At 41.8% G+C, this 25,550-nt stretch overlaps 2 protein-coding genes, 1 non-coding gene and 1 pseudogene across 5 annotated transcripts; 2 read left to right on the forward strand and 2 right to left on the reverse strand.

Annotated features, from left to right (window-relative positions):
- Nucleotides 1-1,114: 1,114 nt before the first annotated feature.
- Nucleotides 1,115-4,980, reverse strand: tor2a (torsin family 2, member A). Its single transcript, XM_088289281.1, has 5 exons — nucleotides 4,728-4,980; nucleotides 3,373-3,638; nucleotides 2,569-2,744; nucleotides 2,226-2,353; nucleotides 1,115-1,908 (listed from the first exon to the last, which is right to left on the reverse strand). The coding sequence occupies exons 1-5, from the start codon at nucleotides 4,846-4,848 to the stop codon at nucleotides 1,664-1,666; spliced, it is 936 nt and encodes a 311-aa protein (XP_088145407.1). The 5' UTR covers nucleotides 4,849-4,980; the 3' UTR covers nucleotides 1,115-1,663.
- Nucleotides 4,981-6,579: 1,599 nt separating this feature from the next.
- sh2d3cb (SH2 domain containing 3Cb) lies at nucleotides 6,580-24,953 on the reverse strand. 2 transcript variants are annotated; one of them, XM_088288307.1, is made up of 13 exons: nucleotides 24,852-24,919; nucleotides 22,378-22,431; nucleotides 19,686-20,211; nucleotides 18,728-18,758; nucleotides 18,293-18,403; nucleotides 17,427-17,767; nucleotides 16,771-16,844; nucleotides 10,637-11,001; nucleotides 9,607-9,722; nucleotides 8,927-9,098; nucleotides 8,426-8,537; nucleotides 7,291-7,530; nucleotides 6,580-7,000 (listed from the first exon to the last, which is right to left on the reverse strand). In XM_088288307.1, exons 1-13 carry the CDS (start codon nucleotides 24,865-24,867, stop codon nucleotides 6,837-6,839), a joined length of 2,322 nt encoding a protein of 773 aa, XP_088144433.1. In that variant the 5' UTR covers nucleotides 24,868-24,919; the 3' UTR covers nucleotides 6,580-6,836. The 2 variants fall into 2 exon arrangements, with proteins under 2 accessions (XP_088144433.1, XP_088144442.1); XM_088288316.1 differs by lacking the exon at nucleotides 22,378-22,431 and having other exon boundaries at nucleotides 24,852-24,953.
- trnaa-agc (transfer RNA alanine (anticodon AGC)) lies at nucleotides 8,004-8,075 on the forward strand. The gene has a single exon. It is a non-coding gene; the product is annotated as a tRNA-Ala (tRNA).
- Nucleotides 11,836-16,085, forward strand: LOC148343752 (UDP-glucuronosyltransferase 2B31 pseudogene; annotated as a pseudogene). Its single transcript, XR_015842105.1, has 2 exons — nucleotides 11,836-11,877; nucleotides 14,250-16,085. The product of XR_015842105.1 is annotated as a UDP-glucuronosyltransferase 2B31 pseudogene (transcript).
- Nucleotides 24,954-25,550: the final 597 nt, after the last annotated feature.

The following is a 25,550-nucleotide window of genomic DNA, read 5'->3' on the forward strand; positions in this document are numbered from 1 at the left end:
GACAGACATTGTGACAAGATTTTATGTAGGAAAATAAAATTTGCTTTGAGGGCTGCATCTTGACAAATCGACCTTTGAAGGCTGGAAATGACCGAATGACCTGAAAATGGCCACTTTGAAACAGAATTACAGACTCCCTGTGTCTTTTCAACCATACTTTCTTAAACTTGTTTGAGGGTCTACTCATGATGATAGACATGTCTACCAGATTTCATGTTTCTCAGTGAAACTGTCTTCGGGGGGGGGGGGGGGGGCTGCACTTTCCAAAAATGTCAACCCACAAAGAGTTGGCCTCTTTTCTTGTCCAATGGTCCTTACAGACCTCCCTTGTGACCCCCGCCATGACAAGCATCAGTGGCACATTTGCACGTGAAAGAAGCTAAGCCACGAGAATGAATAGGTGGGGACTTGGGGGAGGGAGTCTGTCCTCACAGATGTGCCGGTGGGAGGGGTTGGCGACGAGCAGCCAAAGGGGGACGGAAAGCAACAGGAACAGGAAGTAGTTCAAATGGAGTGCGGAATAAGTCAGCAAGTGTGTCCGTTCGGTATTCTTCAACAACACACCACAATCCTCAACTGCATAACAACAACGCACGAACACATCCGCTACACAACTGCAAGAGAAACAACCATTGACACGAGTACTGCACAACCACAACAAATATAGAGAACTAAAACATATCCACAACCACGACAGTTACTAGTACTACCAAACAAGCTGACCTATACACAACCTTTCTACACAACCATTGCAAAACTAGACAAACTACCCAACCACAAACCCACGACTACATATCACATTTACTCGGCACAAGTGAGACTTGTACACGACCACTAGACGTTTTCACAAACGACACTAAAGTTGAATGTGAGCAACTTTCTCTCGGTGAAACGGCGCCATCCTGTGGCCAGTATTAGAAGCACACACCAAATCATCCAGCCCGCCAAAATCAAACTGCTGTTTTATAATAATAATATTCCCTTTATTAGTCCCACAATGGGGAAATTCGAGATTCGAACCCAGGCCTCCTGGGGAGACTGGGTGCTGAACGCGGCGCCTTAGACCACTCGGCCATCCTGGCAGCCAATTACAATTGATGAGACAATGCAAGTATACGTTTACGAGCACTTTTTTTTTTAACCTTTTCCTCATATTTTCAGCCTCTCGTCTCCACATAGAGTAGCCAAATGATTAGGAACAGCAAATAGTGTGAAACAGTACAGAGTGTCTTTGTAAAGGCACCATTTTTTGCATTGTATGTCATGACATGGTGTACCTAATGAAGTGTCCATATGCTCATATTTTCCATATTAGTTGCGTAGCTTATTAAAATAAATATTTTCACAATACTGTATGTTTAGAATAATTAAACCATTTACTCCACAGGTGCCCCTTAGCACCACCTGCCGACAGAAGCAAATGGATGAAATCATGGAAAAAAAAAAAAATCAAGTTGAAAAAATATCTTATTTCTTCTTAAAAAGTTCCTTCGACGTGGAACCGTCTTAGCCTTCTGGCGTCCTGACAAATTTTCTCAACACTTTGTACTAAAAATGTCTTAGTTTTTGTTTGTGAGATTTGATGTCAGTTTAAAAAATATGTAAAAATGGGTGTCACCGGGAGAACAGGGTGCTCCAAACCACTGCAGGACCTGCTCGGCCATCACAAGAGCAGGTCGATCTTGGCGGGGACGCTCTTGCAGCCGCTGGTGGAAAAGTAGTGTCCTGGCGATGGCTTATACGTCATGTCGGCTGCAACGGCCCGAGCCACGTCGTGGCGCCCACAGGCGCCGCGCTGACACAGCTGCGCCCGTGCGCAGCGCTCCACGTGACGGCTGCACAGCGGCAGGAAAGGTATGAAGGCGGTCACCAGCTTCTGACGGATGATGGACGAATTGTAGAGACCACCTGGGGCGCGACAAAAGTCAAGACTGATTGACAGTAATGAAAGCAAGAGTTTTGCTCATTGTGCCATCAAATGATAGCATACCGACCCCAAAATTTGACCCAGAAAGCGCACATCAAGACCTTTAATTGGACATGACTTGATGTGATTCGTTCCCAACTAATTTTTTACCTATGTGACATTTAATGTATTTGATATTAAGTCATCACAAACTGGGTTGTGTTGACAAAATGAGGGTATAGCTGGAATGCCCTCGTCAAGCCCTTTATTTTGAAACGCGACTGGACGTGGTTTGTTTTTCTATATTGGTGTCCCTCACTGGTTGGGTTGTCGTAGACGGCCCGAGCGATGGCGTCCTGCAACTCGGCGGCCGTCATCTCCTCTCGGTCGCGCCCGGCCTCACGTTGCTCCAGGGCAGCCTTGTTGATCACCTCCTCACCCGCCGTACTATACACACATGCACACAAATAAAACACTTGTGAAACAACGCACCCGGTCGCTAATTCTTCACAGCAACAAGTCACATTTTAATAAATAAATTGACGGTGGTGAAAGCATTGAAATGGTTTATCAGGGGTTCTATTTTATTGTATTTTTTTTAATATTACAAAAACCAGGATGTATAGACATGACGATGACGATGGCAAACGTACAGCAGCTACCTGATGAAGACGTAGACGGCCTTGCGATAGTTGGTGCCGAAGACCACGTGGGAGGCACCCAGGAACGGTTCCAGAACATCTAGCAGCCCAGCCGCCATTTTGTCCATCTCGTCGAAGATGAAGATGGAACGGGCGCACTCTGTCACGTTGCCGTGCACCCAAGACTTCAGCTGCTCCTGGACAACATTTGTATTGCTTTAAATGTCTTATAAAAATAAAGGTGTTCATTTAATTTGTACACCAACAAATTTAATAAATTTGTTTTGACAAAATGATTTATTGAAATTTATTACACTTTTACCTTGGCATTTTTTAAATGTATAATTTGGATTAATTTTGCATATTTAAATTACTTTAAAAGAGAAATTGCCTAGTTATGATTACATCAGCTGTGTGACGCGCTTTGAGGGCCCGAGTAGTTGGAAGGGCGCTACACAAGTGAAAGACCATTTACCATATTTAATTAATACATGTACATTTAAACATGTTAACAGTATTTTAATTTGTACAGTTTTAGTTACCTTTAAAATTAATTTTTAAAATGTTAAATTCACTTAATTTTCAAACGTTTTTCTATTTAGTTTCAATTGTTGCAGTGGTACAGATTTTAATTAGCATAACCACCACAAACTATCATCACAATAAACACACCCAAGTCTAATACTTGAAATATTATATTATAAACATTTGCAATCACTTTCAATTGTATTTCAAGAGTAGAATATATAATATCGCTCCAAGTTTGGCGTTGTCAGCTGTACTCGCGACTCACTTGAAGGCAAACAAGTGAAGTCATCTTCCTACCCGCTGCGCCTGCACGCGTCCGCTGGCGGGAAAGTGCAGCGTGGGGATGAACTGGTGCACGAAGGGGCTGCTCATGGCCGAGCCGTACAGGTGGCGCGCCAGCATGCCGCCTGCCAGCGTCTTGCCCGTGCCCGACGAGCCGTGCAGGGACAGCACCAGCGGCCTCTCGGGCGCCTCATCGGCCAGGAAGCGCGCCACCTCCTCGGAGAGCACCTCCTGGGCCAGGTGCTGCCCGTAGATGTTCTTGTACAGGTCCCACTCCAACTCTGATTCACAAAGGAAAAGCACCATTAATGAGCTACTTTTTTCTAGCAAAATCATTCGATCAATCAATCAACCTCTGTCGCCCCCTCCCCCTCAGCGTAGATTTCGAATAATTCTTGAATGGTGCGCATCGCAGGGCCGCTTGGAGGCCGTCAATGTTCAGCGAACAAAAAGTTCTTGCAAGGAGGCCAACTTTACAGCCTTGTGTGGCCGCATCGGAATGCTCCATTGAGTGGTGTATGGGGAGCCCGGAGCTGTCGTGTTCCTAAGAATAAAACGGCGCGTTGCAGTAACGTGGCCTGCAGTCGAAAAAAATCCTCATCCAAATAAAAGTGGATGTCAGCCTCTGGAAATATCCTGACTGGTTCTTTTATGCCGTGAGAGAAGCAGTGTGCTGCGTCCTAACAGCATAATGCACCTCTGCTCACTTCCAGAGTTCCTCATTCTAATATAATTTAGCTACAGAGAGGTTAATCCTTACCATATGTCGAAGTGATCAGAGATGGGGATATCCACGTGACTTTTGGTGCCAATTGATCACCTTTTTTAGATGTGATAAGCAACTACGGTACAATGATTTTGAATAGAAAGTTTGTAATTCGTCCCTGAAGTGACTCTGCAGAAACATGGAGAGAGGGGAGGGTGCCGTGGCCATATTCCTTATTAAAGTAGGCGTTTTTCAAGTCGTCACTTATTCCCCAATTTCTCAAAAATGAATAGATGAAAAAAATTAAATGATAACTTATTTCAATTCTAATATAAAAAAAAAATCATACATAGTGCTTGCCAGTTAAAAATGGGCCATCTTGGGTCTTGTATTGTTCTCCTTTGATAGTTCCTGGACGCCAACTTCCAAAGTGAATGGAGCCCTTTTCAAATCATTAAACGTGACTTTTTTTTAAGACAGCCCTTTTTTTTTTTAAAGTTCTGTACTTAATAATTTCATCAGCACCTTTGCAAGTTTGTGCTTCGGAGTTAGCGTTGGACATGCTGTTAGTGTGAGTCTGTATTAGCAAGGTTAGTACACTCGCTTTCGCTCACACAAATTCATTAGCAAGCCGGCTAAGCTAACCCCGGATGCGCTCCCCTACCTCTGACGTTGGGTCTAAAGTCGCAGTCGCAGCTGTCGGCGACGGTGCAGTATAATTTCTGGAACACACAGCGGACCGGCGCGCAAACACACAAAAGCAACACGGACAGGAGAGATAACATTTTCTCTTTGGTGGAGGATTTCGTTTTAGCCAGAGTCGCACGCCATTTGCGTGCCCAGCCGCTGACAGTCGCCAGTCAGCCTGCTCCGCCACAGTTATTTGACTTCCTGGATGACGTCACGTCACATGGCAGCACACAAGGCTGCGTGCTCGGATTCCTGACGTAATTGCGACGTCCACGTCTTTTGTCAAAAAGAAAAAAAAGGAACGTAACTTTTACATTTCAGTTGGTAAAAAAAAGCTTGTTAAACTTGCATGCAAAAAAATATGGATTTACTATTTGACGTTTAAAATTACATTTGAACGTTTTTGTTTAAAATGTTTGTCTGAATGACTTTTAAAATTGTTAAAATGCATTTAAGTTCATTTGTTTGTCTCTGATCGAACCAAATATGCCCACAACGAAACCAATCAGGATATTTTTTTCTGTTTAAAAAATAGTGTTTTCAAAATTCTGATTCGATAAAACCATTATATTTATAAATGAGTAAGATGAAAGCTTGCTTTTAGGCCATGCAACTCCCCATGACAAGCTGATTCTTAAAATTGTAGTGTGCGTGTGTGCGTGCGCGTGTGTGTGTGTGTGCGTGCGTGTGTATATTAATCGTTTTTATTTATATAATTTTTTTTAGCTTTAAAAAAAAAAAATATCAAAGCTAAAAAATGTTACGCGATGAACTCAGGTTTGGACGGGCTGCCAGGATGGCCGAGTGGTCTACGGCGCCGCGTTCCGGTCCCAGTCTCCCCAGGAGGCCTGGGTTCGAACCTCGAATTTCCCCATTGTGGGACTAATAAAGGAAATCTTATTAATTTTCCATTTGGTGTCAATTATCCTAAATTGCAAGTTCATTTTGAATGAAATGAAAAAACTCAAAGAACATAGTCCAGGTTTAAAACTTTTTATCTGCATATACAATACATATATCTGAATGTGCTAGTAGACTTAGTTTTTGCAGTCTCACTCAAAATTCAAAGATCAATTTCATTCTCATCAAAAGGAAATACATTGCAGTACCAAATGAAGAAAGTATCCAAAAACAAAACATGTCCCCCTTTCTGTGTTTTGGACACATGGTAACAGGTTAGTGGAGGTCCTGCCTTCACCAGTTTTATAACATGAATTCATAGGAACACAAGTTCTGTGATTATTACGGGTTGGTTACGACCGTCTGTGAGGTGCAGTCTTTCATATATCTCATGACAGTTTAAAACGTCAAAGATTAAGTAAAATAAATTAAAAAAGACAAGTTATGTTTAGTTGCTTTCATATTTAGCTATGAACACTGTTGTTCAATGTTCCTTTTGACAATTAAAAGGGTTAACAAATGTGCTCAACGGTTTTTAAAATGAATGTATTTTTTAAAGTAATTGTCAAAGCAAAAATGTAATTATGTAACAATATAAAATGTAAAATGTGCTTTGTGTAATATTATTTCGTGAATATTTTTATTATTGAACACAAATCAATTGTTAAACAAAATAAATATTAATTTGACAATTTAAAATAATCTACCATAAATCAATTAATTATTAATGATATATTTCAGTCCTGCTCAATACCACTTTTTTTCAGATTGACAACAGTGCGGGTTCTGTCTTCGATACTGAGTATCGATACTGTGTAGCGATACTGTGTAGCGATACCAAGAGTACTTTTGATACATCAAATAAACAATGTTATCAATAAACACAACACAGTTAATTGTGAACAAAGACCATTCTTTCGTTCTGACGGTTCGCCGACGTGTCAAACACCATCTGGCAAGAAGGACTTATTTGGTATCTGCAGCCGACACAAGTACCCGATACCTTGAAATAAAGCCAGTGCTGAATGAATAAGACACACATTATAAAAAGTAGTTAAGACATTTAAATAACCAATTTTAGGAAAAGGATGGCAACAAAGACTCTTTTCAGCTGTTTTAGCAACACAGACGAATGGAGTGTGCAACTCCTGGTCTTTTCTTGACGCATTGAGGGTTCTCGGGTTCAGCGGAGCGGAGGCTCCAGCCTGTAGGATAAGGCAGTGAGCACTTGGTTGAATTTGGCGTAGCGGCGCACCTGGCTCTCCGCCGCTCCCCTGCTCCCCCACAGCAGTCGCATCTGGAAATCCGTGCGGAAGACCTCAGAGATGTCCGCCTGCTCCTCCAAGGCTAGGACAGGAGCATATAGACAGCTGTTCAATGTACCACCAAAGGTTGGCCACACGTCAGGATGGCCGAGCAGCCTAAAGCGCTACATTTAGGTCATAGCCTATTCTGTAGCCGTGGGTTTGAATCCCAACTCTGACACAAGTTTTGGCAAGTTTCACATTGGTACACTGACTGCAAGGCTAATCAATAACAAAAAACACTATTCATGCTGAATATTTAAAATAGTCATCTATAAATTATATAATATATATATATATAATTTATATAGCACTTTCATAGTCTTCTCCTACCTTGCAGTTTGCTGCGAGCGTTGGCAGCGAAGACAGCGCCAAGCTGGGCGACATTCCTGGCGGCCACCAGGTGAAACATGAGTATGTCAAGGTCAACGCCGGCCTCCGCCGTCTCCCACGCCTCGGCCCCCGGGTTCCCCTCAGCCCCCTGGGGCCCCTCGTCCACGGCTGCGCTCTTCTCCAGAAGGCACAGCAGGGGCAGGATGTGAGGGAAGGTGGTCCCGGACGCAGGGCAGCTTTCTGCATCGCACACATGCAGCACAGGTCACATGTTGATTTTTTATTTTTTTTTTACAAATAGTGTTCTCAAGGAAAGACTGAACATTTTCAGAGCCAAGTGCACCTTTTTTTGTGGGAAAACAATTTGTCTTAAATATCATCTTTTTTTGTGGCTGAACCAGGGTTATAATTGTTTCGTAAATGTTATTATAGTTAATTTTTATTTGGTTTTGACTTTGAGTTTTTTTGTTTTCGGTTAGTTTTTATAGCAATTTTCTTTCTTTTTATTTATTTTTTTTACAGATGTTTCTTTTTAGTTGAATTTTTATTAGTTTTAGTATTAGTTTGAATTATTTTAAAATACACTGAGCGTTTGTCGAGCGCAATATTTAAAAAAAACGCTCTGTTTAATAATTAGAACAAAACTCGAGTTTGGACTGTACTGACGTTGCATGTCTTCCATACTCAGACAAATCTTGGAACAAGACATTAATGGGGAATTAGCTCATTGGTAGAGCGCTCGCTTAGCATGCGAGAGGTAGTGGGATCGATCCCCGCATTCTCCAGTCTCTTTGCTCCCCCCAATTCCATAATTTAATCTTTCTCCCGCTTCAACTGCAAGTAAGGTGACTTGAGAAGGCCATAAAGCACTGTTGTCACAGATGTAAACGTCAACATCATAAATAAGCACGATGGAGAAATAATAGTGCATGGGCTGACGCTAACCACTTGAGGTAATTCCCAATTGAGAAGCGCTTGGAATTGACATCTAGGACAGCAGCTGTTGATGATTGTTTAGCAGGGGATGGTCCCGTCCTCTTTTTGTAATCAAAACTATGTTCAAGCGTTAGTAAGGTGACCTGAAAGGGTCATCAAATTGTTAATATTACGTAAGCGCATGGTGTCTGTTGTGTACCTCGGCCCTCGTTGAGGCTCTTCAAGAAGGGTCTGAGTGTTTTCTCGTAGAGAACAGCAAACTCTGTGTGCCGCTGTCGTAATGTCGTCCACGTCTGCTCCAAACGAGTCACCTGGTTGACAAATAGAAACGATATTGACAAAAACTTGTGACAATTAATAATAATACACCAAGACTGTTTTAGCCGATTAGAAGCATGAAGAAAGCTGTTTCAATTACAGGACACGACACGAGGGTTACTTTAAAATGTATTCTGACACAGTAACTAGTTACCTCATTCCAACTCATTCGACCAAATACTGGAATCACAACTACGAACGTGGCGCCTAAGCGAAATTGTCAGTTAAGCTAACGTATCGTTTCTAACAGCTGAATTACTGGTATGGCATTATATATCTCAAATACCTCGCAAATAATACAACTGTCTCTGAGTATAACTTCTGAAATCACAAAAATGCTTCATCTTGACAGTGTAAAAGACCTTTGCTAAGTGCAGTGTACCTGCGGCAGCTCCAGTGCTCTCATAACGGCAGAGAATCCAAACATGTTGCACATGTTGCCCTTGAGCTCGGCGGCGATGCTGATCATTCTGTGCAGAACGCAGGCTCGTTCCTCTGTGGTGCCGGTGCATCCCAACACATTCACCGCCAACATGGTGGCCATAGTATGCAGCCTGCGTTACGCATATACAACATGAGCAAACGTGAGCGTGTGTGTGTAGCTTCTTTGATCCTTGTTGTTTTACACTTTAGTATTATCCCAGTACCAGAAGTTGTTTTCCATGAATTAATTTATTTCTAAACTGCACCCCAACCTCACTTCCCTGGGTTTGTGTCCTCCGCACATGAACTTGTGACAGGTACTACTCCTACAGTTTTGGGGAACATTCATTGCCCTCATTTTTGATATTTCTAGTGGTCTTTCAAAAGCAAACTTGCTCTCCAGATTTTGGAGAATTTCAACGACCAAAGGCAGTTAATTTGGGCAACATGAAATTTCTTGCTTGAGGTGACCCTCAAAAGCGCCTTAAGAAACCAAGCTGAGGGAGGTGTTTTTTAATTATTTTTTATTTATTTATTTTTTTCTAGGAGCTCGAGCAAGCCACAAACATAGCCAAGTACAGGTTTTCACCTTTGGAATCTTATCAGTCGAGATGGTAGGTGTGTCCGGGTTTGACTCACCTTTCGAGCAGGTCTAATCGAAGCTGTTGTCCGTGCGGCAGCGTGAGCAGCTCCACCCCCGAGCTGACTCCCATCATCCGTTGCATCTCCGGACTTGCATCCAGGATGCGTGCGACCTATCAGAGACAAAAACTAGTAAGTCATCAAATTTTATCATTTCCAAAAGCTGGGAACTTGACCCTTGTTTGCTGGTCAGTCCCCTGCCCTACGGCCGCGACCTAGTTACCAGTCCGACTTATCGACCTCGACTGTCCGGACTTATTCATAAAAATTGTCGCCCCACATAGAAAAAAATAAATAAATTAATAAAAAAAAGTCGACCACCTGCTACTGGGACATACCGTTACCACAGGGTGGGCAGTAGCACAATCCCTATAAAGATAAATATAAAGATAAAGATAAAGATAAAGATAAAGATGTCCTTTATTATCCTATAAAAATCATTTGCTGGCTATTTTACTGTTCAAATCCGCTTACCTTATTATGAGAGTATTATGGTGGCATGAGGGTCCAACTAAAATACACCTCAGGCCTTACTGAATAGAGCCCTTTTTTAAAATTTGTCACCCCTCACGGAGGGCCGGACCATTCCACCCCCGGGATGGACTGCCCAGCTCTCCCATATGCAAACATGCAACATTGGAAAAAAAAAAAAATGATATAGAAGCCACACCAGACTATAAGCCGCAGTTTACTATGTTGAAAAAAATTAGTTGTTTACTGCATGTACAGAATGATTTTGCACTGTGAATGCACATAAAGGTACATAAACAGATTGTTAAAACAGTGCCTTTTAACACAGCAACAACTTTGCTAATTAAAACAGAACAGACCCAAGAGAAAAAAATTGAGATATTTTATTTATAACTATAGAGCGCCCTTGCCGGTGAAAGAAAAATCCACAGAAAAGCCGCACCTTTGTGTTCGCCGCATGGTTCGAAATCTAGGAAAAAAGTAGCGGCTTATAGTCCGTAAAATACGGTAATTATTTATCAGCCAATTGTTCAGCGGAATGTAGGAGCGTCTGTACCGTGCAATCCCACTTGGTGATGTGTCGGGCAGCCGTCTGCGGGTCCGCCCCAGCCAGGAGTTCCTTCACCCGCTGCAGGATGCGCACCTCCAGGGGCTTGTTCTCTCCAGGCATCAGTGGCGAGTGGTAGCTGCTGGGAATGAAGGATGAAGCCGTCTCCACCACGGGAGAGAGGTAAACGTCCACCTCCCTCTGACCTCCCTCGTCACGGAGTCTCTCCACGAAGCCTTGGGAGCCCGGGTAGAGCTCCGTGTAGCAGCTTCCGTCCGAGTCTGGCGGCTGGATGTCCGGCTCAAGTTCAGGAAGAGCAGGATCCAAACTTTTGGAACGGGATGGCGATGGGGTGACAGTGGTGGACCGAAGAGCTGCAGAAGGACGAATGCAACGCAGGTGTGAAGCAGTTGCAAGAAACTTGTAGCCTCTTTTACTTCACACCTGCGTTTTATGGAGCCCACCAACTTCTTTTAAGGGCAGCTTTTAATGGATTGAAAGGTAAGCTCAGGTTGACGACACGCGGGAGAGACCTTCAATTTACGGCACGTGCACACACATGTACACACACCCTCTGATAAACCTTAAGGGTCATTCGGTTGAATGTTACTCTTCTTTTCAGTTAACGTTGAAATTAGATTTTGAAAAAAATCGTATTTCTTCCCTTTAAAGGCAGAAAACATCTGATTTTAAAATGGATTTAAAAATAATGCAATAAAATCATGACACTGTTTTGATTCAGTTCAAGAACTATTTTGTCATTTACAGTGGTGCAATTCAATATTGATATACAACATAAACTGGGTGTTTACAGTTTTAACCAATTTTCCACGTTCGGATTCAATTCGGCAATGGAATTCATTTCTCATTTTCAACAATACCTTTGGATTGTGGAGATTTAAAAATGTCACTAACGCTCATCTAGGAGATAATACGACACAATTCAAATTGAATGGTATTGTTATTGAATAGCCAATTCATTCTTAATTTGAATAAAAGAATTCAAGAGTAAAATTGGAAAGCTAACATTGTTTAATTGGAAAAAATCAATTTCACCTTTGATATCTCCTGTGTTGAAAAACGAGGACATGCCAGGTAAATCCGAGTAAATACGCTCTTATCTAGAATGGGCACTTATGTAATCCACGTCATGTGGCCGTTGGAGAAAGTGAAGTGGAATCCACTTCCTGCTGGCAGTGTTCAGTCGATCCGCAAAGGCCGTCCTGTGCACACACGCACGCTCGCTCTCGGTAAGTCAAAGCGTCTTTTCGCCGCACGTCAGTTTAATGTGGAAGATACTCCACATGGCTGCCAGATGTTTATCCAGTTTAGCTTGAAAGCTTTTTGTTGTTATTTGTTGGGCAGAAAATGTTCCAAAAAAGATGTTATTGTCAGGACAAAAGTGTTAAAAGTAATGCTTTGTATGCATGTGTTGAGTTACAGTCCGAGATTACAAGAAGTGTGTGACAGAGGAACCCAATCTGTTCTTTTTTGACTTAGAAAAACATTTTTTGTGGGAACAGGAGACGTGCTTTCGAGGATCAAAATGTTGCCCTTGCGAAAGATTAATATTTTAATTTACTCTGGTAACTCTTTGAATTACGATATTAAATTCTTATTTTTCGTTCTTTTTCTCTTAAGAAGGAAGTTTTTTATTCAAATACTTAATCAAATTCTTCTCCGTCTCCCTCATCTTCATAATCTTACTTTTGTTCTATTCTTATTCCTCTTATTATTATAAATCACTGATCCATTTTCTTACTATTTTTATTATATATTTTTATAATTTAGTATTTATTCGTGTTATTTATATGAATTTTATAATAATATGAATATATATATATATATATATATATATATATATATATATATATAATATAAAAATAAATTTATGGACAATTTTATTTATGGATGTAATTGCAATAATTTGTCAGTTATTATGTAGAAACGGTTGTAGTTTATTTTTAAGGAGCATTTATATTTTAATATGTTTTTTATTGATAATTTTACATGATCATTTATACAATATGTTTTTATACCTCGTTTATATGATTATTTATGTTCATTGTAATATTTTTTAATGAAGACTTTGCTATTTGATTTATTAATGTATATGATTATGATATCATTATGCATCATTCATATATTTTTTATCCAGTATCAAAGTCGCTTCTCCTCCCCGAGGCGTGCTGGAGCCTATCACAGCCGTCTTCAGCCAGTAGGCGGGTGCACCCTAAACAGCCAATCGCTGTATATTTTTCACATTTATTAACTATTATATCATATTTATAATATTTTGTTTAAATCAGAAATTTATAAATATATATTACACGTATTATCATTTATATGAATTAAGTATGGGTAATATTTGTTTAGTATTTATTTTGCGTTTATGTTTATTTGCAATAAGATATCTATAACGGCTGTTACACATTACGCTTAGAGTTCGGCTCCTTCGTCACTAGACTCGAACATGTGACTGCTTCTAATTAGCGTTTGCAACATCAATCTCGCGGATGGCTTCCTGACCTTCGCACCCGGCAAAGGCTTCTGCTTGGGGCATCGGTAAACAGCAAAGGGTTCGGCTCGGAGTTGTGGAGTAACACGAGAGGAGCATGAAGGGGAAAACAACTCGGACAGCCTTGTGGGATCTCGTGCCCTGCAATTCCCGCCCAGTGTTGTCATTGCGCAATCAGGAAGCTTGTTATGCAAGTAGAGTATGAGGAATTATGGCAACAAGTCTGTGTGCATGTGTGTTTGTCTGTGTGAAATGAGTGACGTTTGGTTCATTCACGACAGCATGTGCACTTGAGGGCATAAATAGGATCATCATACCAGCAGAATAGCGTCAAAGTAAAGAATCCCTTAAATGAAAAATGCACATCATAGCATAACTTTACGGAAGAGCTCCAATGTGAGGACATACTGTACTGAACTATACTGTAAAAATCACACTGTACCTCATCAAAACACACTGCACTGTAACGTAACATTTTACTGTACTGAAAAAAAAACCGCATTGAATCATCTGGAAACACGATGAACTGAATCATACTTAACCTTATCAAACCAGATTGTAAAGAAATGCACTAAACTCGAACGAATGACACGTACCACTGAATCAAACAAGACTGAAATGTAACAAATCGTAAATGACTGTTCAAAAACATCCTGGTTCATTACAAACTGCACCGACTCAAACGGAACCAAATGACAGCAATCATACCGAACCAAAGTGAACCGTACAGAATTATACCGAATCATACCCAATCAAACCACACCGAAGAACGCCAAATAGTACCAAATGACACAAAAGCCTATTGAATCATATCATGCATAATCATACCAAACCGTTTTGAATCAAACGATACTGAACTCGACAGACTCGCACCGAATATTTTATATTCGAACCATGCCAATTTGAATGACACTGTTGAACGGGTGCCCGCCGCCCTGGTGAGGAGAAGCAGCTCGGCTAATGGATGGTGATTGAACCGCACATCATACCAAATCAAACGGTACAGGCTGACTTGGCATGGTGCTTTGAGTCTGACTCCATTTTTGATGGAGCACTCTTAACTGACTAATTTAATTAGATTTAATCTGGACATTTTCTCCACAGAGTCACGCCTCAGACATGTCCCAGCTGATGCTGCTGACTGTGGCAGCGCTGCTCTGTGCTTTTGGCGGTGGTGTTGCGGGTGGCAAGATCCTGGTCTTCCCCGTAGATGGCAGTCACTGGATCAACATGAAGGTCCTGATCGAGGAGCTCCACGCCCGGGGCCATGACATCACCGTGCTGCGACCCGTCGACAGCTGGTACATCAAACCCGATTCGCACCTCTACAAGACCATCACTCTGCACTTCTCAAGCGGGTTTGATAAGGTCGGCTTTGGCTCCTTTGTTATCCGGATGCTCCACTTGCAACGGGACGGTGCCTCCCTGTGGAAGCGGCTGGCGCTGGAGTACGAGCTGGTCCACCAGTTCTACAACATAAACCAGCAAGCAGTGGACATGATGGCCAACGTTTTTGAGGACCGGGAGATGATGCGGAATCTACAGGAAGCCAACTACGAGGTAGTTCTGGCTGACCCTGCAATAGGTGGGGGAGTTCTCCTGGCTCGCCGTCTGGGTCTGCCCTTGGTGTTGAATGTCCGCTGGACCATCCAGGGTGAGGCGCATCAAGCCATTGCACCCTCGCCCTTGTCTTACATCCCCATCCCGGGAGTCAAGTTGACAGATAAGATGACATTCGCGGATCGTCTCAAGAATGTCATGTACTACTTGTTCACGCGTTGGCAGATTTGGTACGTGTCGGATGCCACCTATAAACCATTTGTCCACCGGTACTTTGGTCCGGATGTGCACTACATGGAGCTCTTCCAGTCGGCTGACATCTGGCTGATGAGGAACGACTTCACCTTTGAGTTCCCGAGGCCCACAATGCCCAACGTGGTCTACATGTCTGGTTTTCAATGCAAGCCGGCAAGGCCGCTCCCTGCCGAGCTGGAGGACTTTGTGCAGAGCTCCGGGGAGCACGGGGTGGTAGTGATGACTCTCGGAACTCTCGTGGCAGACCTCCCAGAAGATATTACCGATGGAATCGCCGCCGCCTTCGCCCGGCTCCCCCAGAAGGTGATCTGGAGGCACAAGGGAAAGCGTCCATCCAGCCTGGGAAACAACACGCTTATCGTGGACTGGCTTCCGCAGAATGATCTCCTGGGCCACGCTAAAACCCGGGTTTTTGTAGCACATGGCGGCACCAACGGCATCCAGGAGGCCATCTACCACGGTGTCCCCCTAGTGGGCCTCCCGCTCATGTTCGACCAACACGACAACTTCTTCCGGATGGAAGCTAGGGGGGTAGCCAAGGTGCTGGATATCATCACAGTGAACCAGGAGAAATTCCTAGAGGCCCTACAGGAAGTCCTGTACCAGCCGTCCTACGCCGACAAGATGCGGCAACTGTCAGCGCTGCACCAGGACCAACCTATGACCGCGCTAAGCCGCGCTGTCTTCTGGATTGAATTCGTCATAAGGCACAAGGGGGCGCCACACCTGAGGACAGAGTCTTACAAGATGTCCACTATACAGTATCACTGCCTGGACGTAGCGGCCTTTCTGACAGCCGTGGCCTTAAGCGTCGCCGGCATCTGCGTGATGGTGCTAAAATTCCTGTGGCGATGTTTGTTTAACCGAAGCAAGTTGAAAAAGGAATGATGCACCCACTGTGCTTTAATTTCTCACTTTTCTGTAAAAATCCTCGTGGGTTTACATTGTGAATTACAGTTTGATTTTTTTGATTTATTGGAGTTACTTTTACTGCCGTGTGCCTCGCGAAAACCATGTCGTTTATAAAATGAGTAACCCTCCGAGAATGACAAATTTATGGATTTCAAAGTTTAAAAATCAAGAGAAAAATAATCAATTAAATAGTTTTTTGGTGTGTTTCATTAATATTTGTTCTGTTCCTATTTTGGGGATTTTATTTTCTTTTTCAATTGAGTCACTGATGTTGTCGTGGTGCATTTGCCTGACTTTGGTGCAGTCAGTGCGGGTTCAGTACCGACTCGGTGACAGTGTGACTATGAGTGTAATGGTTTGCCTCTATATGTGCCCTGCAACTGACTGGCAACCAGCTCAGGATGTAGACCACCTTTTTAAGGCCTAAATTAGCTGAGATAGGCTCCAGAACACCGTAATCGTGATCCTGATCAGGATAAACGGTGGGTTTTTGTTTTATGTCAAAAATGACCAAATCATAGAGTGGGTCTTATAGCCCCATTTCAAAGTTTGTAAATCAAGACAATATAAAATAAATACATAAATTAATTAATTAATTAATTAATTAAAAGTCAAAGAGAATCAAATAAAAAAATATTCGCTATCCTGATTTTCTTTTCTTTCCATTTTGAATACTTTAAATAATTTCAAAATGTCATTATTATTTATATTATAAATGTTATTATTTTACTATGTTAAAATGCAGTGGGTCACGTGGACCCATTTCAAAGTTAAAAAAAAAATTACAATTGTTTTAGAAAGTCAAAATGACTAAAACATGCAACGGGTAATATTAAGAACAACATTTTGGGATTGATTGACAGATGAGTAGAATCTGATAAAATGCTGTTAAACTCACTGATGTCACAGATGTCGTCAGCAGAAGAGGAGAGCGCAGGTTGTTGGTGGTCCCTTCGGTGCAAAGACGAGAGGCTGTGTGCAGACGGAAGGAAACATGTTATCAATAATCATTATTAATGCTCAATTTTATGCGTGCAATTCTCCAATTCCTGGAAATGTCCAAAGTGAGTTGAAATGACCACTTCAGGCCAAAATGGCTGATATCCTGGGTGCTTTATAGAAGGGCTTCTTAAGACTTTGTCGTGGGTCGAGTCATGATAAAGGCATGTCGACCTAATTGCATGTTGCCAAGTGAATTTTAATTGACCCTAAAATGTCCACTAAAATGGCCGTCCTCCTGTGTCTTTTCAGGCAAGGTGACTTGAGACTATTTTTTGGGTCTTTTCATAATAGACATTATTATGAAAATTCAAGTTGCTATGTCAAACTGGCTTCAGGGGTTGAATTTTTAAACACTTTTTGTGGTTGAGTCGAGGCCTATCTGACCGCAAAATGCGTCGTTTCAAGCGTGGTTTCCTGAGACTATTTTGTGGGTCAACTCATGATCGACATTCCAACCAAATTTCATATTGCTAAGTCAAACTGGCTTCAGGGGCAGATTAAAAAAAATGTTCTAGGGGGTGAAGGATCCATGCAAATGACCAAATTGCAAACCTTTTGGAGCAGACCTCCTCTGCGTGACACACTGGCACCGGACCAATCACCGTCTTCAGGTAGCTCAGCGGCAGCGTCCTGTTGACTGGCCGCTGGATCTTGGCGGCGCTCCAGCGGGTCAGAGGTGCCCGACTGCCCGCATAGAAACGCACCAAGGCGGGCAGCGAGTCGAACACCTCCTGGTCCAGGCTGCAGTGGACCCCACAGTGCACCGCCGTGGTCCGGACGGGGAAGTGATTGGTCTTGTGGTCCCAGCAGACCGTGAGGACAAAATCGCCTGTGCTGGACTCAGAATCCCGGATTAGGAAGTCCCCCTGGTTCAGCACCAGGCTCTCGGACACCTGAGGAGAACAGTCCGTTTGCTTCCTGAAATTTGGTTGTTGTACTTTGTATGTAATAAGGAAGCCGACTTTTAACCGAGAGGAGACTGAGGACAAAATGCAACAATACTAACAAACGACAACAATGGCTTTCCATGTGGTTGGTGATAAGGAGTCAGATTTTACTGGAGAGACTAAGGGCAAAGTGCAACTGTAAGTAAGACCATTTTTTTTTTCAAGAGGAGACGATGGACAGGATAAATTTGGGATGCGGCAGCCACGTAGCGACTGTACAGTATTATACTTTACACGCTAAGCTGAAAAACAAGTGTTGACCAAGGTAAGAAGACAAATTTGAATTGATAAAGGTGACAAAGATCAGCCTAAAAATGAAGCATTTCATCAAAGAGCTAAAACACAACAACAGGCTAAGCTAACAAACTAGAGTCTCCTGTAGTTTATTTCTCGATGAGGGTATGAGAGGAGACTACTGGTAGCCTAAAAACCAAGTGCTGCAGTCAAGCGGAGACTGCGTGTGCATCGTACCTGTCGGGTGATGGGTCCATGGTACCAAGCGTGGCTCCTCAGGTTGGCGGCGCTCAGCTTCAGTTCCTCCTGCAACTGCCTCTCCAGCCACAATGTCTTGTCCTTGGAGAACTTGGAGGACATCATCGTAAGTGACTGAGACAGAACCAGGAGAAGCCTGTGGACCCGCTGTTGGCATCCACGCTCAGGGTGGGGGTGCGGATGCCAACGAGGACCACAATAGGCAGAGCCTCCACATTGGAGTCTTGGCCTGGTCACCGCGGCAACATGAGTGAGGAAGGGGTATATCACTCAGAGAGGCTTTTGTGTCCTTACGCACACCCCCACACACGCACACACGTTCTTAGTTTTGTTTGTGTGTGGGTGTGTTTGTGTGTGTATAAGTGTGTCACTGCTACCACCAGCCGAGCCAAGAAGAAGCAAGATAACTCTCACCTTCACGTATTCGCCACCGCCGTCCGTTTGACTGAAAACAAACAAAAAAGTTTTTAAAAATATGTTATGTCACTGGCATGTACCAAGTATGCAAAATAAAAAAAAAGATGTCCTGCATGTAAAAACTGCAAGATTTGTACTACGCATGTTTGTTAGTGATTTCACGACTTCCTCGGGGAACATCTCACACAGGAAGTCCCCCAAGTAGCATCCATTTTACTACACTTCCTGATTCTTATGACACAGACACACAAACACACACACACACACACACACACACGCACGCGCACGCACGCACACACGTAAAGAGACACGCAAGTCAACACACAGCTGTGTTCCCATGGTAGCTACAACAGATGTCAAGTTCATGAGAAACAAGTCTCTTTTTGCGATTGGCCTGGTTATTGATTGATTCCTTCATTCCTAATTAATAGATTTGTAATGATTAAAAGTAAGTGGGTGAATTAATGAGTTAGTTGTTAAAGATTTTAATTTGTGAGTGAGAGTATGTTAGTGAATTTGTTAGGTACTATAATTTTAGGCGTTGGTCCTTTTAAGTTTTTTAGGTATTTGTTGAGTGAGTGAGTGGTAGTTACAAGATGACTTTGTCAGTTAACAAGTTAATTAGCTAGTATGTAATGTTTGCTGTTACAGATGAGCGAATGAGTGCACCAGTTAGATAGTTAGTTAGTTAGTTGTTTAGTTAGTTATGAGATCGATATTCATTAATTTGACTAATTAACAAGTTGTCTATTTACTTAGTTTCTCAGCTACCGACCTCGTATTTACTAACGTTTTGCATTTCAGATTGATGAGTTAGTATTTAGTGAGTGCCAGTGTGAGTTATTTAGTGACCTAGTTTGTTAGTTCCTAGAAGAATGGAGTGTAGTAGTAGTAGTGTTATTTTGCATTAGATGCACCAGAAAAAGTGCCAATGTTTTTCTTTATAACTGTTCACCTGTGCGAATGTTCCACTTCCTGTGAGATCTTTGTGGTTTCCTGCCGGCGAACTGTGCCACTTAAGGCGTCCATGTGCACATACAGGTCCTGTGGAGCCGGAGCACTTTTGGACGCATCTCGTTCAAGCGGAGCACCTTTATGCACGTCCTGCACAGCCGGAGCAGTTTGGTTCATGCCCGGTGGAGCCGCAGCACAGCTGGGCTGCTCCACAGTGTTGAGGCTGAGGCTGGATAGAGCGCCGAGAAGGGGGGAGTCCCGCACATGGTCCGCCGCCGTCACGGTCCTCGCCTCGCCCTCTCCCTCCTCCTCCGTGTTCATCCTGCTCAGTTGCTTGTCTCGGCGAGGCACTGTTCCCACGTGGGTGTACATGGCACTGGAGCGGGCGTAGCCTCGCGGCTGGGGGCCGGACTCCGTGTCGTCAGCGGGCCAGGTCCGGCTCCCGTCCTGCGGCGGGGCCGAAGCCTTGCGTCGGGAGGACTGGCGACGGAGGGTGAGGTTGGCCAGACTCCCAAACCAGCCAGCGGCTGCCATGCGAGAGATGATTTGATTTCTGTTATTTTGAGTGAATTCTTGCTATTGGTAGTCATTACGTGTATTTCCGTTGTGCAAGATAGCCTGTAATGAAGAGCTAGCGAGAGGATCCAGCAAATGGGGCATAGGTGGACTACATTGCTTTACTGGATTATTTCTATTCATTTTGTTCATTTCTAATATGCAAGTCAGCAGTTATTATGAATGACAATCATGTACAAGTAAATTTCACGCTTAATGCACCTGTGTGTTACCTTTTTTTGACTGCATTTGAGTTAGTCTGTGGCAAATATGATGAAAAACATTTGGACCTCACATTTGTCATATGACACGAATACTGAATCCACGTGTGGACAGTTTTGGTTTTACACAATTTATTTCTAGTCTTGTAGCCTACATTTCAATTATACATGTGCCTGTGAGCATGTCGTGGAGTTTTTTTTTTTTAAACTGGATTATTTCTAGTCATGTAGATTTCTTTTGCGCGACTTGGAGGCTATCATGAATAAGTGCCAAGAGGAGCCATCACGTTACTTGCAGGTTACATTCATTTCATGTGAATATTTCCTTTTTGTTTGATTGATTTCCATTGTGCAAAGTAGCGGTGCACACAATTACAAAAAAGAGCGAACATAACACTTGTGTGTGTGTGTGTGTGTGTGGGGGGGGGGGGTCATCCCAGGAATGTTATACTTCTCCTCATTCTCCTGACGGAAACTGTCATGGATTCTGTTCCCAAACTGCCGACCAACTTCCGACCTACCCTTGGGACCAATTACAGTGGGAAAACACGTAGGGATACTTTGAGATTCACTTAAATATAGATTTATAGACTTTGAGGGGCCCAAACACTAGAATAGACTTTATTGTCATCGTGTTGCACAAACATTAAAGAGCAGTTGCACAGCTCACTGTTTAGCAGTTTACCAGTAACTTCGTCACATTGCTGTAAATGCACTTTATTTTGGCATCTGCCAGTCTTCCATCAAATGTCTCCAGTTTGTTAATTAAAGGTACGGTATGGAGTTCTTTGTTCAAAAACAAATAGTAGCTAATGTGTTTCAAACAAAACTGAGAGTGCAAGTCAAATGTATACAAGTGAGGTATAAAATGTTACTATGAAAGGTTTATAGGTGACTGGAGTGTATTTGTGTGTTGAATGTCATCCAATAGATAAATATGTACATATTTTTAAATGCCTTTTCTATTGTAGTGCTGTATGATACCATTTTTGTCACATATTTTTTTAGCGCTTTCAAGTGATTTTTTTTAACTAACTAATCACAAATAAAATCCACGATTAAACGGATTAATCACATTTTTCAACTATTATTTTTTTGCAAAGCTTGTAACAGATATTTACTTGTATAATATCTTGGAATTGATGCAAAACCACCAAAATATGAAGTACATTTGATTCAAAGACTGTTCTAATAGCGTTGTTTGATTCTTGAATACAATCTAAAATGGAGACATCTTTGCAGGCATTTTTCTCAGAAACATTTCTCAAAACTGCCCACAAGCGCCACACTCCAGCAGTGTTGCTTTGCAAGGCCCAGTGGTCACTTGAACGCGATGCTTTGTTCTGAGAAGTGCTAAAGATGAACAGCTAATATGGCACAACGTTTGCAAAGTATGCAAATGATTATTTTTAAGTAAATCAAACTGAGTTAACTGAGTTAAAATATTTAACTGAGTTAAAAAAAATTGGATTAATCACTTGAGTTAACGCTTTAAATTTGACAGCCCTAATTCTTTTCTTTTTAATTCCTACTTGTCTTATTATTGATTTCCATTCTTAAAAAAGCAGTAATAAAATCCTGCTATTTTGAGAGCGGAGCTGAAAGGACAACAATGCAAATAAGCGTATGAATTATTTAATTTAAGCGATGGCGGGCTTTTTCAAGATGGAAATGAATGATTTCAGTGATACCCGGTGCATTGGGGGAAAAAAAAAGATGAGGAGACGTGCACTGACTGACTGTCCATTCATGCTACACAACAGCACCACTGTGCGACGCTCACAATGACCCGCAAATGGTTGTAAACCAGCAGACACACAACACACAGGCAAGTCAAGCCATGTGTTTGCCTCAACACACACACACATGGACAGTTTATATGAGCTTGTAAAAGCATAATTTAAATGTTGAACTTACAGTGTTTGTGTTTCTTCATGTTCACGCGACACAGTTTCTTCATCCACTGACACACTAAAACACACACACAGGCAGAATGAGTCTACTTCCTGTCACACACGCCCTTAAGTTTGATTTGTTGGTGCAATGAGGTGACGGGCGTTACTAACGCTTCACTTTCCTGACACACGCAGACACTCACACAAACACACGCACAAATACACACATAAGGGGGGGAGCTGTCAGTCTTACTACACTTCCTGTCCTGTCAACATCTTGAAGAAAATGAACTGATATGAATGTAGTCAGTCACATAATTATGCAGTGATACGGTATTTGTAATTATTTGACATATAGCAATACATACATGTAGGCATGTATGGAATTGTGTAGTTTTACGTTCTCGTGCGTACATAGTTGCATATTGCAAAACGTACACAATACTCTATGCAGTTGTAGTTGTATACCATAATTATATATAGATCTATACATAGTTATGTATAAAGTTAGAAGCCAGAAGGTTTTCTGTTAACATTGACTGCAATCTCAAACTGTTCAAAATAACCTCCAACTGACTTTTTTTAAATGTATGTATTTATTAGTGCTGTCAAGTGATTATTTTTTTTTAACTAATTAATCGCAATAAAATTCCATGATTAATTGCGATGAATCACATTTTTCAACTACTATTTTTTTGCGACGCTTGGAACAGATATTTACTTGAATAATATCTTGGAATTGATGCAAAATCACCAAATATGAAGTATATTTAGAATCAGAATCGGAATCATTCAGATTGTTATAATAGATGTCTTTGATTCTTGAATACAATCTAAATGGAGACATCTTTACAGGCATTTTTCGTCGAAACATTTCTCAAAACTGCCCACAAGCGCCGCACTCCAGCAGTTTTGGTTTGCAAGGCCCAGTGGTCACTTGAACGTGATGTTTTGTTCTGAGAAGTGCTAAAGATGAACAGCTAATATGGCACAATATTGGCAAAGTATGTACATTATTTATGAAGTAAATCAAAGTGAGTCAATTGAGTTAAAATATTTAACTGAGTTAAAAAATGTTGGATTAGTCACCTGAGTTAACGCTTTAATTTTGACAGCCCTCGTATTTATTTATTTTATGATGATGATGATGAACAGTGTTTCATTTGTGCCAAACAAACCTAAATTATGGCCAAATGTTCAACCTTGGTTTTATCGGACCATAAAACCCTTTTCCATATGTATGAGGTACTTTGTCGTAATCCCACAATAGATGTCCTGTTTTGTATTTAATTGTATATAAAGTCATTTATGTAGTTGTATGTTGTTTCATGCATTTCATGTTGTATCCTGTACATACAATAGTTGTGCATGTAGCGATTAATGTAGTTGTTCTTTATGGATTATTGTGACATGATTGTGTGAATATACTACAAATAGGTAAATTGTAAATAAAATAGTAACGACGTTGGCATAGACCCTATCATCTTTCACAGCGTCTTTGGCAACTTTTTCCTGTTTTTGAGAAGCAACGATAACATCAGCAGATCTTGCAGACTTAAGAGGTCACAAAACTCAGAACAACACACGACAGTTCACACTGTGTTTTGGCACAGCTGCAGGCTGTGACCCACTTCTTTCTTTCGTCCTTTCTTTCTTTCTTTTGAGTGTGTGCGCCCAACACAAACGCTGCTATGTGATGACATCACATGAGGGATGGTACTAAGCAGGTCTGGTTACCACTTTACTCGACTATTGGTTTCTAACTCAAAATCAAAGTCACTTTACATGAAATTGGTGCGTTTGCTCACTGTGGAGGAGGTGACATGTGTACTGTAATACTACTTTGAACCTCTGGGCGGTGGCAGAGAACCAACATGACAGCTGAACTGTAAGTAGTAAGTGCCACGTCAAACAAATACAACAACTACTCTTACATTCAGTCAATGACCCTTTTATAATTAAAATATTGGCGGTATTCAGGTTTTTAAAAGCCATGTAAACGCGCGCAATAACCCAAATATGCCCGTATTTGGGATTTTAAAATTTCGATCATTCCTGGACACTCTGCGCATGCTCAACCGCAAGGAATCTTGGTCTTTGTAGTACATAAAGTGCTTGTATGTCCGGCGTTTCCACAATTAGTGTTAAACAAAACATGGCGAAAGCTCGTCAAAGTATGACACAACATTTTTGGAGCGGGGAGAAAACCGACTGTTTTATTCCTATGGAGAGTGACAAGAATGTCTTTTATTGACCGTAGAACGTAACCTAACAGAAGTAATGTCAATTGCATCGCCTTTAAATCGTGAGTATCTCTACGCGTGTATTCCGAATGTTTCAAAAATCAGCATTTCACCCTTAATGTATCACTAAAGCGCTAATTTTGTTGTGCTAATGCATTTTGTTTTAACGGCCTGAAGCTAATTGTTATTAGCCGTGCCGTTATCCTACATTTAGCCGTGGAGTGAAGCAGCGGGGAGAAAGATTCATGCCCACCTGATGCCGCTGCCATCCGCCGTCTGCCTCCTGAAAGTTGACACGACTATAGCGTAGCTCAATGCCCGAAATATAACCAGTCGGGGTTTATGTGCTCGTTCTTACTCTTCAGCCTGTGCAAGTGTTAGTGGCGAATCGATATTTTTGATTTTGTGGAGGTGATCACATGGCAATTTTCCGTAAATCTGATAACAAAAAAAACAATAATATTATATAAGTGTCAATGTTAACGTCAATGAAGCGTCCTTTTAACCCAAATAATGACCGCATGTAAACGTAGTCAATGTTGCAGGTAAAGCAATCAGGTAGGAAATGTCCACTGGAATATTAGCCAAAAAGTTATTTTAGGTCGGTAGTGTCCTCTAAAGTTTTGGGCAGACAGTGATTGTAGGGCGATTTTATGCATGAACTGTGCGCTGACATTTTTGGAAGTAAGATATTTTTAGGCACAGATTGTCCTTTGATATATTAGACAGGAAATCATTGGAAGCAGGAAATATCAATTGATTTGTTTATTTGTTTCAGTTAGTAGTTTAGTCAGGAAGTGTTCTCTGGGATTTGGGGGAGATTTAACGGCTGGAAGCAGGAAATATCAATTGATTTGTTTATTTGTTTCAGTTAGTAGTTTAGTCAGGAAGTGTTCTCTGGGATTTGGGGGAGATTTAACGGCGGAAGTGTCCACTAAGATTTTAGTAAGAT

Source organism: Idiotropiscis lumnitzeri, chromosome 1, assembly GCF_059441095.1.
Source record: "Idiotropiscis lumnitzeri isolate Australia: NSW breed Sydney's pygmy pipehorse chromosome 1, RoL_Ilum_1.0, whole genome shotgun sequence".
In the NCBI taxonomy this organism is placed as follows: domain Eukaryota; kingdom Metazoa; phylum Chordata; class Actinopteri; order Syngnathiformes; family Syngnathidae; genus Idiotropiscis; species Idiotropiscis lumnitzeri.